Here is a 14,622-nt window from a genome sequence, read left to right as displayed (position 1 = left end):
AATAAAACAAAATAAAAATAAAATTCACGACGTTTCGGAGGCAACACAAGTCTCCGTCATCAGGTGGGACCGTCACAGCCGAATTAGCTGCATCACTTGATGCAGCTAACCGAGCACGTCACTTGATGCAGCTAATTCGGCTGTGACGGTCCCACCTGATGACGGAGACTTGTGTTGCCTCTGAAACGTCGTGAATTTTATTTTTGTTTTGTTTTATTTTACTTTCATTAATTTTAATGTTTTTACCTACGTGACTTTACCGAAAAAACCTGAGAATATGAATCATTGCAGTCACGAAAGCTTCAAATCTAGAATTATTTTTACATACTTGAATGTATAGTGTTGGTGGTAGCGATGAGCGTGCGATCTTGTTTTTAGCCTTATAAGGCCAAGATGTGCGTACGATTATAGTTGTAACACCGCTATCATTCACAAATGCACAAGTTAAGTGATGTTTCTTGAGGATACAATATAGCGTCTAGAGCTTCTACACAATAAAGACAGTCACAATTTGTTTTAATTGTTATCTTAGCATGTTTCCAATAGCATAACCAGGTAGGCTTATTTGGAAATGCCTTTCCATTGCTGCAAGATAACAGAGGATGGGTGGAGACTGGCAAAGTCAGGGACCACAAGAACGGCACGCGACTGGTCAACCCGGGTGCCCCATTGATAACAGGTAAAGGTGCAGCGCTGCAATTGCTGCACACGCTACGAGAGGCCACTCTGGAGCGGCCCTGTAGAGGGTGCACCCTTCTCTTCCACGCCGGCCAGGCATCTCAGGAGATGCGCGAGTTACACCACCCTACCCCCACCGCACGCGGCCGCACGGAGGCGGCGGGAGAGATTTTAAGAACCGTGCACCACGGCGTGAACCTGCCGGGCCAACGCATCGAAGCGGCGCCCCCCTCCGGCTTGCACGAGGGACGGAGAAGGCGACCGCGGAGCGCAAACTCACCCCGAGCAGGTTGCGCGGGACGAAGCCCTCGCGCTCCCCGAGGCGCGCCCACCACCACTCCGTCTCCGCGCCGCCACCGTCATCCGCCTCGCCGCCGCCGCCACGGCCGCCGTTGTCGTTGTCGGCGTCGTCGTTGGCGCCGCCGCCGCTCCGGCGCAGCACGCTCAGCGAGTCGCCTTCGCGCACCGCCAGCTCGTCGTCCCGCGTCGCCTCGTAGTCCCACAGCGCAAACACCACGCACTTGTTCATGAGGCCCAGCTTCTCCTGCACGCCTGCAGCGGCACGTGGGGGCACCGAATGTCCGTCATCGCCGAAGATGCGTGTGTGCGTGCGTGGTTGAGCGAGTGTATGTATGTACGTAGAACTTCTTTCGCACCGTACGTAGCCAACCGTGCTCATCGGAGGTGAGGGGGGAATAAATAGGCAGGAGGTGCCGAGGGTTTTGGGGAGCTCGTGGTGTTGAAATCGTGCGTCGTGCTGCAGCTGCCCCTCCTCCGAGGCGAGCTTCTGACTCCACTTGGGTTGTTTTATTTAGAAGGAGCTAAATATTTAAGAAAGTAAGAAAAAATGCTCCCTCAGTTGAAATTGATTCTTATAACCTCACAATACGTGCATCGTATCACGTTGCTGAGAATTAATTATTAAAGATGCATTCTAATTAAGTGGAAATTATATGCCATGTGGATGTTGAACACATCCACATGGCACATTTTAATTATTTCATCTTTAAAAGTTGTAGCCTTAGTTTGATTTAAGTTTCACCTTTGAAAGAACGTTAAATAAAAAGGCAAGTGATTTGGGTCCAAATGAATACTGTTCAACGTGCGCAGGATCACCAAGTCCATGGCCACAACGTTAAAAATACATTCACATTCGAGGGAAAATGTCCACATCATTATAAGCCGACCTCCATGACCTCAAACCTCTCAAAGCAAACCGTAGGGAAAATGGCTTCCTTCTAATTTAGATTGCAAATGATTCACGGGATGCGTCAATACTTTGCATTCACATCTCTTCAGAATACTCCCACAAGGGCAGCGTTTGCTACGTCGTATACTCCGTCAATTCATCAATAATAGATTTCCCTTATGGGCGCATTTTAGTTGGGATATACAGCACACGAGAAGTGTGGTTATGACACAGCTGGATCTCTGCTCGTTTTGACAGGAAAATGTCAGAGCCGGTGGTCCTGCATTAGGTGAAGCGACGCATCCCTCACTGCGCACAGCTCCCACTGCACGTGGGACCACACTCACGAGCGGCGCGTCATGGCAACCGGGTCTCAACCGAGCACCTCCGAGAGGAGTGGAGATGGGCGCAGAGCAGAGATGCGTGGGGTGAGGCGTGGGACGCATCCAGAGGAGGGTGACAAGTCGGGTGAGAGGTGGGTGATGAGAGAAGAGGTGGGCGATGCATGCAGTGAGAGGCGGAGACGCGGCGCTGCAGAGGTGTGGAGTGGTTTCACAGCCTTCCCACATCCCCAGATTTTTTGTGTTTAGTTTGTTGTCCTTCCCCCGCACCTCCAATTAGCACGATTGGCTACGTATGGTGCAAAAGAAGTTCAACATACACACGTACATAGAAACATAGACACATACGTATATACACACACATTCACACGTATACACACACACACATTCACACGTATACACACACACATTCACACGTATACACACACACACATTCACACGTATACACACACACATTCACACGTATACACACACATTCACACGTATACACACACACACATTCACACGTATACACACACACATTTACACGTATACATAAAGCTGCGGCCCGCGGCCCGCCCTACCGTAGAGGAACTGCGAGCACTGCTGGTACCCCTCCTCCATCTCCTCGCACTTGTCCGCCGCCGTCTCGCTGTCGCTGATGGTGACGGCGAACACGGCCGCCCCGGACTCCACCAGGAACTTGCACAGGTGCACGTTGTTGCACGACGCCGCGCAGTGCAGCGGCGTCCTGTGGACAGGAGGGGGGGCGAGGGACCGACGTCACGCTGCTCGTCACCGAGTTATCGCGCGCCAGTGCGTCACGCACGTGGTGCGTGACTTGATGGTGGCGGGTTTAACGACACATTTATATTAACGCGATTTAACCAAAAAAACCTGTATTATGGATGATACTGGTCGCGACAGCCCACTACGTGTTAAACTGGCGGGAGGCAGGACGATGAGGTTATATACCGGGACTTTTCAATCACCGGTGGTGTAAACATCACCGCTGGGGAGACAAAGGCAGCTGTGGCGTGGCGTTGGCCACATCACGCCCTCGTACACCGTCCGGGCCTTCATATGTGCTCGCTAACGGCACTTGCCCCAGTAGTCTGATAGACAGGGGATCTTTGTCTCTGGGTGGTACGTACTTTTGTGGCATGAAAGAGGAGACTCAAGCCATGTCAAACATTGAAGGGTATCATATCAATTGAGTAAATGTAAAATCTGAAACAAAAACGTTGTGAAATCTGCCTTTTAAACTATAAACGAAACAATTTTTTATATTACCAGGTAAGGCCCACTGAGCTAGACATCTTTCTTTTCAGAAGCAACTTGGTCACAAATGATAGCTCAAGGAAGAGGCTTATCGTGTGGAAATGTATATCAGACAAATACTCTAAACACGTTCCTAAATGTGAAGGGAAAATCTTGAGGACACGGAGAAAAATCCACGCGACCACGGGGAGAACATGCAAATTCCTAATATACAAGCATCAGGATCGGGTAGGAACCCACGACTTCCTGTATTACCAGGAGGTCGTGGGTTCGATCCACCTCGAAGGTGCTGTGACCCACGAGGCAGACCGCCACCATGACAGCTTCTCCCACTCGCTCGGTTCACAAGCACACAAAGCAGCTCCCACAATGCACTGCACGTGCTGACAGAGCCAGGGTATCGGTGCTCCCACTGGCACTTTTTTACTGCCTGCAAGGAAACGTTCGTTGAATTCCACGGCACATTTGGACAAATGTCAATTGTATAATGAAACTACAAGGATGGCGAACCACTGTCATTTATCTATAATGAAAAGAACACGGGGCCGAGGATTGAATACTTGGAGAAATCTTGTTGAATGACAGGGAGGTCTGAAATGGGGTGTCCAGATTTGGCAGGCTGCCTCCCTTACACGCTCTCTTCTAATCTATTATCCTTTCCCCAATAACCGTCCGATTATGCTGCTGGCATCACGCCAAGGGAAGGAAGACATTTCCAATCATGATTCTTGCGGCAGGTGAGAGAATGGCCGAGAAAAAGATGACAGCGCAGAACTACTTGATGAAAGGGCACTTCAGCAAGCCTCCTAATCCACATGACACACCGCTTATATGGCCTGCAAAGAATGTTTGTTGCATGGCCATCAAATATTTTTTTTCTAATTCTCTTAGCCTAAAAGGAAAGCTCTCATGTCGTTGTGTTGACGTGAGCTGGAGACTTGGTGAATGAGAAAAAAAAATACTTTAAAGTCACTATCAGGAGTGGTGTTGTAGCGCTGGAGTGTAATAACATAGTGTGGCTGGCGAATCTTATTTCTAAAAGGGTAGTACTCCTCCAGTAGACACTGAAACTACGAATGAAATACCGGTAAACTACGCCACTGCCCCGACACGTTCTCGCCACGTCCCGAGTCTGGTGAGCACATGCAGTGGTAGCAGCAGCGGTGGCAGCAGTAGCAGCGTTAGCAGCAGCAACAGCGGCAGCAGCAGCAACAGCGGCAGCAGCAGCAGCAGTAACAGCAACAGCGGCAGCAGCAGCAACAACAACAGCGGCAGCAGCGGCGGCAGCAGCGGCAGCACCAACAGCGGCGGCGGCAGCAGCAGCAGCAACGGCAGCAGCGGTAGCGGTAGCAGCAGCGGCAGCAACAGCGGCAGCAACAGCGGCAGCAGCAGCAGCGGCAGCAGCAGCAACAGCAGCGGCAGCGGCAGCAGCGGCAGCGGCAGCAGCGGCAGCGGTAGCGGCAGCGGTAGCAGCAGCAACAGCGGCAGCAACAGCAGCAACAGCGGCAGCAGCGGCAGCAGCGGTAGCAGCAGCGGTAGCAGCAGCGGCAGCGGTAGCAGCAGCGGCAGCAGCGGCAGCGGTAGCAGCAGCGGCAGCAACAGCGGCAGCAACAGCGGCAGCAACAGCGGCAGCAGCAGCAACAGCGGCAGCAGCAGCAGCAGCGGTAGCAGCAGCAACAGCGGCAGCAGCAGCAACAGCGGCAGCAGCAGCAACAGCGGCAGCAGCAACAGCGGCAGCAGCGGCAGCAGCAGCAGCAACAGCAGCGGCAGCAGCAGCGGCAGCAACAGCAGCAGCAGCAACAGCGGCAACAGCAGCAGCAACAGCGGCAGCAACAGCGGCAGCAGCAGCAACCGCAACAGCAGCAGCAGCGCGCAGACCATGCGACTCACCACCCGTCGCTGTCGGCGGCGTTCACGTTCACCGCGGTGTGCACGAGCAGGCGCACGATCTCCATGTGGCCGGCGCACACGGCGTTGTGCAGCGCCGTGATGCCCTCGTCGTTGGGTTGGCTCGCGTCGCGCACCTTCGCTCGCAAACAGGAACAATCGCGAGGGGGGGGGGGGGGCGCTTTCAGTTGGAGCAGCGGACTTCGTTATCGCACGGGATGGCTCCCAATGGCTAATCGGGGTCCAGGAAAAACGCAACTCTTGTCCCCAAATAAGAATTTGTTCACCGTGGGAGAGAAGATCTGAAAGCCCCCTCCGCCCCGCTAAAGCCATGGCAATAAGTGAATCACAACACGAGAAAAGGCTCGAAAACGAACAACACAAATGCACCTCCCATGCCCGAGGGGTTTAACCGGAACACGCAGGCTGTATGTATGTTCAACTTCTTTCGTACCGTAAGTAGCCAAGAGTGCAAATCAGAAGTGCACCGACATCGCAGGGATAAGTTAGCGTACATCTTGATGCTCAGTCAATGGGCACGCGTCGACAGAATCTGCCTCACAAATTCGACTTTCCACAACATTTTTCAACTGCCGGGCTGTGGTACGCAACAAGGCCTGCACAGCATCTCACTACTCCCCGTAGTCAACCAACGTCACAAGACACCACTCTATACGGGAATAGCGCAGATGCGACTTCACATCTTCTGATCGATTCGAAATCCAATTTTCCCCCGGATCTTCTGAAATTTCGCATGAAGCTCGATCGTTTGATTGAATATTTTCTTTTTCAGATGGATGAGGGTCGGAACGACATCCCTACCTCGCACAGGACGCGCTGCACCAGTTCGTAGTCTCCCTCCAGCGCCGCGTCCAGCAGGATGGCCAACGGGTCAAACTTGACGCGCATGCCGTGGCCGATCCGCTCCGAGCCGTTCTTCTTCAGGTTCGTGCGCTTGCCCTGTGGCAGGGACAGAGAAGGTCACCGTCGCCACCCCCGGGCACTCGGAGTACACGGCCAACAACACCGCCACACACAACTGCACCACGCCTCCAATTAACCGCTCCCAGCAACCCATAAAGCCACGTCATACGTAAGCCATAAATGAGAGCTCACGTTAAAGCCATACCATGCTAATTATGTCATGAATGCGTTTTAAAAACACCACTTACGATAATGACTGATGGTACGATAAAGTTGTCTTTATTAAGCGTGCGCATCAATTTTGGATTAATGTGGCATGAATGTGGCACACCGGGGGATTGGGTGGCCATCAGCACCCTTGAGCTAAGACAGCACGAGAGGACAGGGCGGAGGATAACTAAACAGCAACGTCTCCTTGCTCAAAGACTCACCGGTGGCAGAAGAGCTGTGGAGCTAATGATGGTGGGCACCCTCTCCTGCTCCGCCAAAGAAGGGTAGGGTGGTGGCGGCGACATGGGAAAATCGTCGTCCGCCACGTTCCCTACGAACAATCCCCCCACTTGGTGCATCGCCGACACCATCACGTTGTTGTTCTGGTCGTCTTCGGCGACGGAATTTGGCGAAGGCAGGGCGGCCTCTTCTCTGGCCAGCGCCGAGTTCGAGTCCGCCTTGGCACCGGCCCTCTCGAAATTTCCGTTCGCAGCCTCGTCCCCAAAGCGGCCCGGCAAGCGCGCATCTCCCGCGTGGCCCGTCCCCGCGGCGTGGGCCGGGCCGTGCGAGCCATTGGGCGCGTACGCCGGGGGCCACCTGGGCTTGTAGAAGGGCGCGGCGGCGACGCCGGCGCCGGCCGCCGAGCCGTGGGCGGGCGGTGCGGACGCCGTGACGTCGGTGGCCGCCAGCGGGTTGTAGCGCTGGTAGAGGATTTTCTGGACGGCGCCGGGGCCGCCGCTGCCGGCGGGGCCGTCGTCGCAGTCGGTGATGGAGCTGCGCTTCTTGAGCGGCCGCGGCGCGTTGGCCAGCTTCCGCCGCAGCGCTTCCAGGTCGGCCTCGCTCTGGTAGCGCGCCGACGTGGGCAGGGCGTTGAAGGGCAGCAGCTTGGTGGGGCTGAGCGGCCGCGCTGCCGGGGAGACCCCTGCCAAGGCGGCCGTCGCCTCTCCGTCTGACCTCTCCGTGCCTTGATGGCAACCGTAGGAGCTGCCGGAGTTCGACGGGGGAAGTCTGCTGTAACCTGAAATTCACGATAAAATCATTAACAAAAAAACTAAACGAGCGTGGTTTTCCACTGGCTATTTGCCATACCGAGACAGAAAGAAAAATCACGATAAGCTGGCCTCACAATGTATGTATGTTGAACTTCTTTCGCACCATACGTAGCCAAATGTGCTAATGAGAAGTGCACCGACATCACAGGGATAGGTTAGCGCACATTATGCGCTGTCAATAGGCACGATTCGACAGAATCTGCCTCGCAGATTAGACTTTTCACTAAATGTTTCAATTGCCGGGCTGTGGTACGCAAGAAGGCCTACACAGCATCTCACTACTCTCTGTAGTCACCCAACATCTCAAGACACCACTCTTTGTGGGAATAGCACAGATGCGACATCAAAAAAAGTAGTTGTAAAAAATCTGGCTTGGGGCCATGCAGGGCCAGGAGCGAGCCTAATGACGCGTTCGTAGCGAGCGACATCGGTCAGCAGAGAGAGGCCACGGTATCGCCGCGCCATCCATGTGCGCCTCGACTCATTCGCCGCGCGTGACGTCGGCGGCACGGTTTTGGCTTCTGCAATGAAAAAAATAAAAATGCCACGCTGGTCCCGCACGGCCCTGACACGACTCGCTCGTGCAGTGGAAAAAAGAGGCAGCCCATCACACGCGTCGGCTCACCGTTCCCGGTGGTGCCGGAGGACCGGGGGCCGGGCCCACGCCGCAGGCTGAGCGCGTCGAGCACCGCCTGCTGGAAGTTGCGAGGCGGCGGCGCCGCCTGCTGGGTGTACATGGAGTAGATGGAGCTGACCGTCTGCGAGGTGGGAGCCTTGCGAGGGGACTGGGGCTTGTGGGACTGCCCTTGGCCAGACATCGACACGAAGGGCCTGACGGCCGCGGACTGCGGGCAGTGGTGGTGCAAGAGCAGCGAGTCCGCCCCAACGGGGGACGACGGGTTCGAGTGCACGGACAGCGGCGACAGGGGCGACAGGGGCGACATGGGCAGCTCGTCGACCGTGGGCGGCACAGAGATCCGCTGCTGGATGTGGTGCGAGGTGCGCTGCGGTGGGGGCGGGGGCGCTCCACCCTTCGCCTGAGTCCCCACCGTTGACCGCTGCCTGCCCGCGGCAGCGCCGGCGGCCCCGGTGCTCTCCCGCAGGCGAGCTCCGTCCCCCCCCCGCCAGTCTGCGTCCATCCCGTCGCTGCCAGGGCCCGCGGTCGCGCAAGGGCTGTCCAGCGTCTGTTTGCCGGAGTACTGACAGGAAGGCATCTTGGGATTGTCGGAATCGGGCGAGATGGGATTTGTTCTTCCGTTGACGGTCGGCTGCAGAGACAAAATGCTTCATGAAAAAAAACTCCCTTTTCTTTAACCTTGGTTAGAAGAACAACCCCAAGCGCAGACATCGGACAAAACAGTGTGTTCTGATGTTTCACTGGTCTCCACTATCTCCATCTCTGTTACACACCCTCTCACTGCCAATCATCACTTTAACAATGTATCCATGCCCTTCCACAAGCCACCTCATTCTGTGTCCCGCATCTCTTCTCACCCCGGCAGGCACGCGACCCCCCCCCCCCCCCATGCGTCTCGTCCTGTGTCCCAGCCCCTCCTCTCTCAAAAGATAAAATAGCGACCGCTTTGCGTAAAGCGATAAGTGGTATTGTCCCGTGGATAAACGTGCTCCTGATAGAGGAATGTGGAATTTCCAGCGCTGTGGAGAGGAGATGAGCACTGCCCCATGCCTGTTTGAGCAGAAACTCAAACGTTGCGGTGTAAGTACCGAGAGTAATCGGTGTGTACATGGAGTGTGATGGTGCTTGCACGGTGTGTTAATGGTGTGTTAATGGTGTGTACATGGCGTGTACACGGTGTGTGACCAGTGTGTGATTGGTGTTTACCTGCTCAGTAACATCTTTCTTTTCAGAGGCTGCTGTATTACCTACAGCAACATATAGCACTTTATTAGCACACACTTTATTAGCACACACTTTATTAGAAGGCAAAGAATTTCACCAGAATAAGGAAACAATATTTTACTTGTCGTGCAACCCTGCTTAAGGAAATCGGACAATACTTGGCGTTTATGCTTGGTTCTCAATAATAGTTGGGGGAAAATGTATGTGTTTCTTATTTGCCACAAAACTAAAGAAATCCCAACAGCAAAGTGTGCGTAACCACTTGACCTCATGTAGAATATTCATAGTTCAGTCTTAAAAATCCCCTAACGTCTGAACATACTTCACCGCACTCGTCAATGAGAGTTGCTGGGAATCGAACTCAGGTCACCGAATTCATAGCTCAGTCTGCTAACCATTGTACCACCACTCACAATTTACATATGCACATCTCTCAAAAACTATAAACTGCTGTACTTGCATAAAACAATGAAATAAGCATGCTAGGCATGCTACAATAATCCCCCCCCACGATTCAATGACTGATCACAAGTCAAGTTTGTTGCAACTTCAGTGAAAAAGTCACTCCGAGTTTGTCTCCTGTTGACCCTCTCATTTCTATTATTTCTCATTTGTTCCATCATGGTTCACTACAATACATCGGCGTTGATATATTAACCGTTGTATGTACGCGTGTTGAACTTCTTTCGCACCGTAGGTAGCCAACCGTGCTAAAACCGTTACGTGCCTGCTAACAACCGTTCCCGGGAAAAAAGCAACACCAACCCAGACCAGAATTATTGCAGCAAACCCAAGAGGCTCACGCACTTACCGTTGATTGCCTGGGCCATGGCTGTACCCTGGGGTGAGCTGACGTCTGGACCAGCAGCAGCAGCGGCGTGTCTCAGAGGGGAGCTCGTCTCAACGAGCAAGGAGCTCGGCTTGACCGGCCCGTCCACGGGGGTGCCGCAACCACCGTGCGGGGCTGTGCTCTTCATGGCGCCGTTGGGTTTTGCGGGCACGGCGGGGCCCCGGTGCTGCGCTGCGGCCGCGGCCGCCTGCGACTGTACGATGGGGCCCACGGCCGCCACCCTGCCACCGGTGGCGCTCGCGTGTCTCGGCTGAATCGTGTCTCCGACGTTCACCTGTGCAGAGGAAACGTCAGAGCGACGCGGGCGTCAGTTGTCTGGCAAACGAACGGAGCGCCGGTATTCCTCCGTGAAAATCGCTTGTAAAATTAATGTTCAAGAAATCCACGGCCGTCGGAGCGCTCTCGATGCGTACGCGGCAAGTCCTGCGCGCACACCGCGACCCCATGGCGGTGTCCACGAGCGCAACGCGGCGGGTCGATGGTGGGCAGCGCCGTCCCCGCTGGAGGCCGCGCGGTGCCTGCGGGCGTCTTACGGGAATGTTTTCCTTTTGCTGCGCCGCCGCTTTCTTCGACCGCAGACGCTCGCGCAGCTCGCTGATGCGCCTGTCCATCATGACCACCTCCTGGTTGCGCTTGTTGAGCAGGTCCTTCTGCTGCTGCAGGCGCGAGTTCTGCTCCTGGTTCAGTTTGTTTCTCATCTGCACGGCCAACGGTTACGTTCAATCGTCGACAAAAAACAAGGAGCCCCCGATAGCCTGTTAACACTGTTGGGGAAAGTGCTGTTAGTGAGGACCTGCATGACACACAAGAGGATGGTGTTACCAACACCACGTTGGCCGCCTTTGTCTTCCCAGTGCTGATCTTATACACTGCACAAGGTACTTGTTGAAGGCCGAGTCTGATGTAGCGTGTCAATGGTATTATCTGCGACTGGGAATAGAACTACGTTTGTAGCGCAATGTGTCAAGTACTGCACCTCTGCTCCCCGCACACCCAAATGTGACACTCCCCATAGAAACGGCGCTACGTGCGTCGACATCTGAACAAAGGTTTATACTGCAAACTCTTAGTCCGCTAACTGTACGAGTGTAATTGGCATTCATCCCCATCTCCGATGAGCACAAACACAAAGAGAGCCAGCATCTGACATAAAGTTAAAAAAATACTCTTTTAATCACTGGGGTTGGCAACGGCTCACGCACAACACAGTGCCACCCCCCAGCGGTGTACTCTTACAAGCACCAAGTGCAGACCGACGCGTTTAAACCGAAACATCAACATGCGTGGCTCCAAATAACGATCTCACGTACGTGACGGTGTTTTTTTTCTGGCTCAAAACGGCAACTGCGGGCGATGCGTTTGTGCACTCGATCAATCCCTTTAATGTGCGACTCACGCTCAAGCTCCGGTAAAGGCACAAACAGTTTCTTGACACCGGCTCACGAGGTTGCGTTCGTCGATTTAACGAGGCCTAGAAGTAGTACCCGGCGCAGGAGCCTACGCGTGGGAGTCTCCTCACCTGCAGCTCTCTGGACAGCCTCTCCAGCTCCACGGCGGCCGGCGAGGGCACGTGGCCGGCCTGGCCCACCGCGGCCGCGCCCTGGAACCCTCCCGCCGTGCCGCCGGCCTGGGGGTTCCCCGCCGCCTTGCCGGAGGAAGCGCGCAGTTCGTCGAGCTGACGCGTCAGCTTCTCCACCTTGTGGCTCGCCACGGCCAGCTCCTGCTGCTTCTCTAAGAACAGCGCGTTCACTTGCTCCATCTCCGCCGCTGCGCAACGCCGAAGCGGAGACAAGAATTCCCCCGCGTGGCCTCAAGAGACGGTTGGAGGAAGTGCCGACGGCGCGAAAAGGGGGGGGCGGCGGTGGCGTTGAGCACAACGAGCCGCCTTTGTCTTCCGATTGAACCCAGCCAGGGTCACATCCCGATTGCCAGTGGTGGGCGTTCACAAGTGGTTGAAACCAGGTAACCGATTCAGCTGGCTTTAGAACTTAGTATGCACAGTTTATGAACAGGGCTCGAGAAGTTGGAGGTATTTCTACAATGTTGACGATGAAAAAAAAAAGAGAGGTAGATTTTTTTTATAATCACGATTTAACCAAACGCGGTAAACTCACGGCCAGCGCGTCATCAATCCCTGCCGGCTGTAACTACCCATTTACACAATGATATGATAATTATATTTCAAGTTTGTAATATAAATTAACCAAAGCTTTAGTCGAAAGAATAACAAATTATTAACAAATTACCGAGGTTCTTGTTGGTGTGACGCGCGTTGTCCGCCTGGCCCTTAGCCGCTCGGATCTTGCGGAGTTTCGCTTCCTGGCTCTCGATCTTCTCCCGCAGGGCTCGCAGCTTCTCGCCGTCAACGCCCGTGCCCCCCGCCGAGTGCTGCTGCTGCTGCTGCTTCTGTCTCGCTTCTTGTTGCTTCAGGTACAGCAGCCTCTGTTCCTGCGGCAAAGGACACGAAAACGCGGATTAGAGGCGACACGGCGTGCTGAAGAAACGCGCTGCGACGTGCAGTTTCTGGGCAATGTTATTGTAGCAGCGTGAACACGAGGAGCCCGGGATGGTAAGACTCCACACCCCGGTGCCAATAACTGTACCAACGTGACCTAGCACAGAGGGTGACATGCTAAAGAAATTATTCACGCGCCTTTGTGAATCCATAAGCCGGCTGAAGGTCGGGCCGGCGGCATTCCGCTCACGCGGGTGGTCTGACCATACTTCACCTCTCTAGTCAGTGTGCGGGTGGTGAAGGGAGGGCACGCAGGACAGGTACAGATATCACTCGCCACCGTTGTTAGCCGTGACCGTGAATCTAGCTCGGGGTTCTAAACTCGGTGCACCGACCCCCGTGCCACCGCTCCCCGTGCGCTGAAGAAGAGCAGGTGAGATCTTGCCGTAAGAGATGTTACGCCAACGCCATGGCAGGAGGGGGGCAGGGGTGGTAACCCTCTCGTGCCAATCATACAACACGGCTCAACACCGACACCACACACTTAAGAATAAAAAGTGAAATGGGATTGGTTGAGAGTCATGGAAAGTTCCAGAAATGACGGCGAGGAGAATAAAAGAAGGGGTAGAAGGGGGTTCCGGTCGGCGCCTGAACAGAGCCATTTCCTGGTGCGTCACGTGCCGAGCAGAAGGCGACGTAACAACGGCAGAGGTTCAAAGCTCTCCCGGCTGGAACTCCGATACACGACGAACAACAACCGCTTCACGACGAGCCGCGCTCCTACCTTGGCGACCAACAACTGCTGCTGAGCCTCGATCTGCTGCTGCTGCCTCGTTGCCATCTCCTGCAGCTCCTCCAGCGTGAGCTCCACGCCGGGACTCCCGGCCTAACGCACAGCACACGCGGCACTCAAGTCAGCCGGCGAGTTTTCCTTGAGGGTGTTGCTTGGATGTGGATGTCTAAGGTTGTCATCGCTCGCGTATCACCTGCCACCGATGTTATCCGCGGCTGGGAACTGTACTTGGGGCGACAACACTGTTAACGTAGTGGAATATAATTAGATTTTTGGTAATGTTCACGCATAATTCAAAAAGTTAAGACTGTCCTGACAGCTGATTCAATGGTGCTAGGTCACACACACACACGAGTCTCTGTAATACTTAGCTGTTCCCACGCCCTATAAAAAAACATTGCGTGGTACTGTCGAATGCTTCCACGTGTGTTTGCGCGTGTGACGGCTGTGTTTCGTTAGTGCCAAGCACTTTAGTTACACGACTCTAAATTGAAAGAGGAACGAGAAATAACGCGAAAAATTCAGTTTCGATTTTCACTCGGTGGACATGTCACTATGTATACATGCACAACTTTCCATCGTAAATAACATCAGAGATTAACCCCAGAAAATCCATGTTACAAGCTTCCTATCATCTACACACCTCAAACTATGCACACCTTCCCATTATCTGCGCGCTGCATCGCTCCTCTTATCCAAGCACCGGCGCGGACGGATTCGTCACCGAAACGTGGTCTCCCAGAAATGCCGCACTCATCCCACCGGAGTGACCCAGAAGTAACGGCATCTTCTTACAACCGGCTGAGCCGTTGCACGGAAGAGAGAAAGTGACCCGGAAATTCCAGAAAATTAATCCGGTTATCGTATTATGGAAGCCTTTGCCAAGCGAGTCACCGGGAAGTAGTCTCCCAGAAGCGCGCCGTTCTTCCGAGCAAGCCGCACCTCCACACGGATAACACGAGCGAACCAGTGGTGGTGGCGGGAAAGCTGTTTCATTATCCGTGGCCCCGCACACTTTTTTGGTCGAATAGAGAGAGAAAAAATGCGCGCCTAAACGGGGAAACAGATGTGCTCATCGCACCCCCCGCATCCAAGCCTGACAACAGCAGCGTTGTTGTCATA

General features: G+C 54.3%; 1 protein-coding gene across 2 annotated transcripts in view; it reads right to left on the bottom strand.

Annotated features, from left to right (window-relative positions):
- The window catches only part of PPP1R13B (protein phosphatase 1 regulatory subunit 13B), a 34,623-nt gene that overhangs the window by 4,575 nt on the left and 15,426 nt on the right, over positions 1–14,622 (bottom strand). The window contains exons 6-17 of one of the 2 annotated variants that reach the window (XM_078609923.1): positions 13,492–13,593; positions 12,499–12,700; positions 11,772–12,019; positions 10,786–10,950; positions 10,214–10,526; positions 9,385–9,425; positions 8,167–8,809; positions 6,711–7,507; positions 6,178–6,315; positions 5,359–5,492; positions 2,772–2,938; positions 959–1,230 (exon numbers count right to left, since the gene is read on the bottom strand). In XM_078609923.1, coding sequence (XP_078466049.1) covers positions 959–1,230; positions 2,772–2,938; positions 5,359–5,492; positions 6,178–6,315; positions 6,711–7,507; positions 8,167–8,809; positions 9,385–9,425; positions 10,214–10,526; positions 10,786–10,950; positions 11,772–12,019; positions 12,499–12,700; positions 13,492–13,593 — 3,222 coding nt within the window. The remainder of the gene's footprint in view (positions 1–958; positions 1,231–2,771; positions 2,939–5,358; positions 5,493–6,177; positions 6,316–6,710; positions 7,508–8,166; positions 8,810–9,384; positions 9,426–10,213; positions 10,527–10,785; positions 10,951–11,771; positions 12,020–12,498; positions 12,701–13,491; positions 13,594–14,622) is intronic. The other variant, XM_078609924.1, reaches the window with a different exon arrangement.

The sequence above is a fragment of the Lampetra planeri genome, chromosome 33 (assembly GCF_965212315.1).
Source record: "Lampetra planeri chromosome 33, kcLamPlan1.2.h2, whole genome shotgun sequence".
Classification (NCBI taxonomy): Eukaryota; Metazoa; Chordata; class Hyperoartia; order Petromyzontiformes; family Petromyzontidae; genus Lampetra; species Lampetra planeri.
This window is presented reverse-complemented; position numbering and strand designations above follow the sequence as displayed.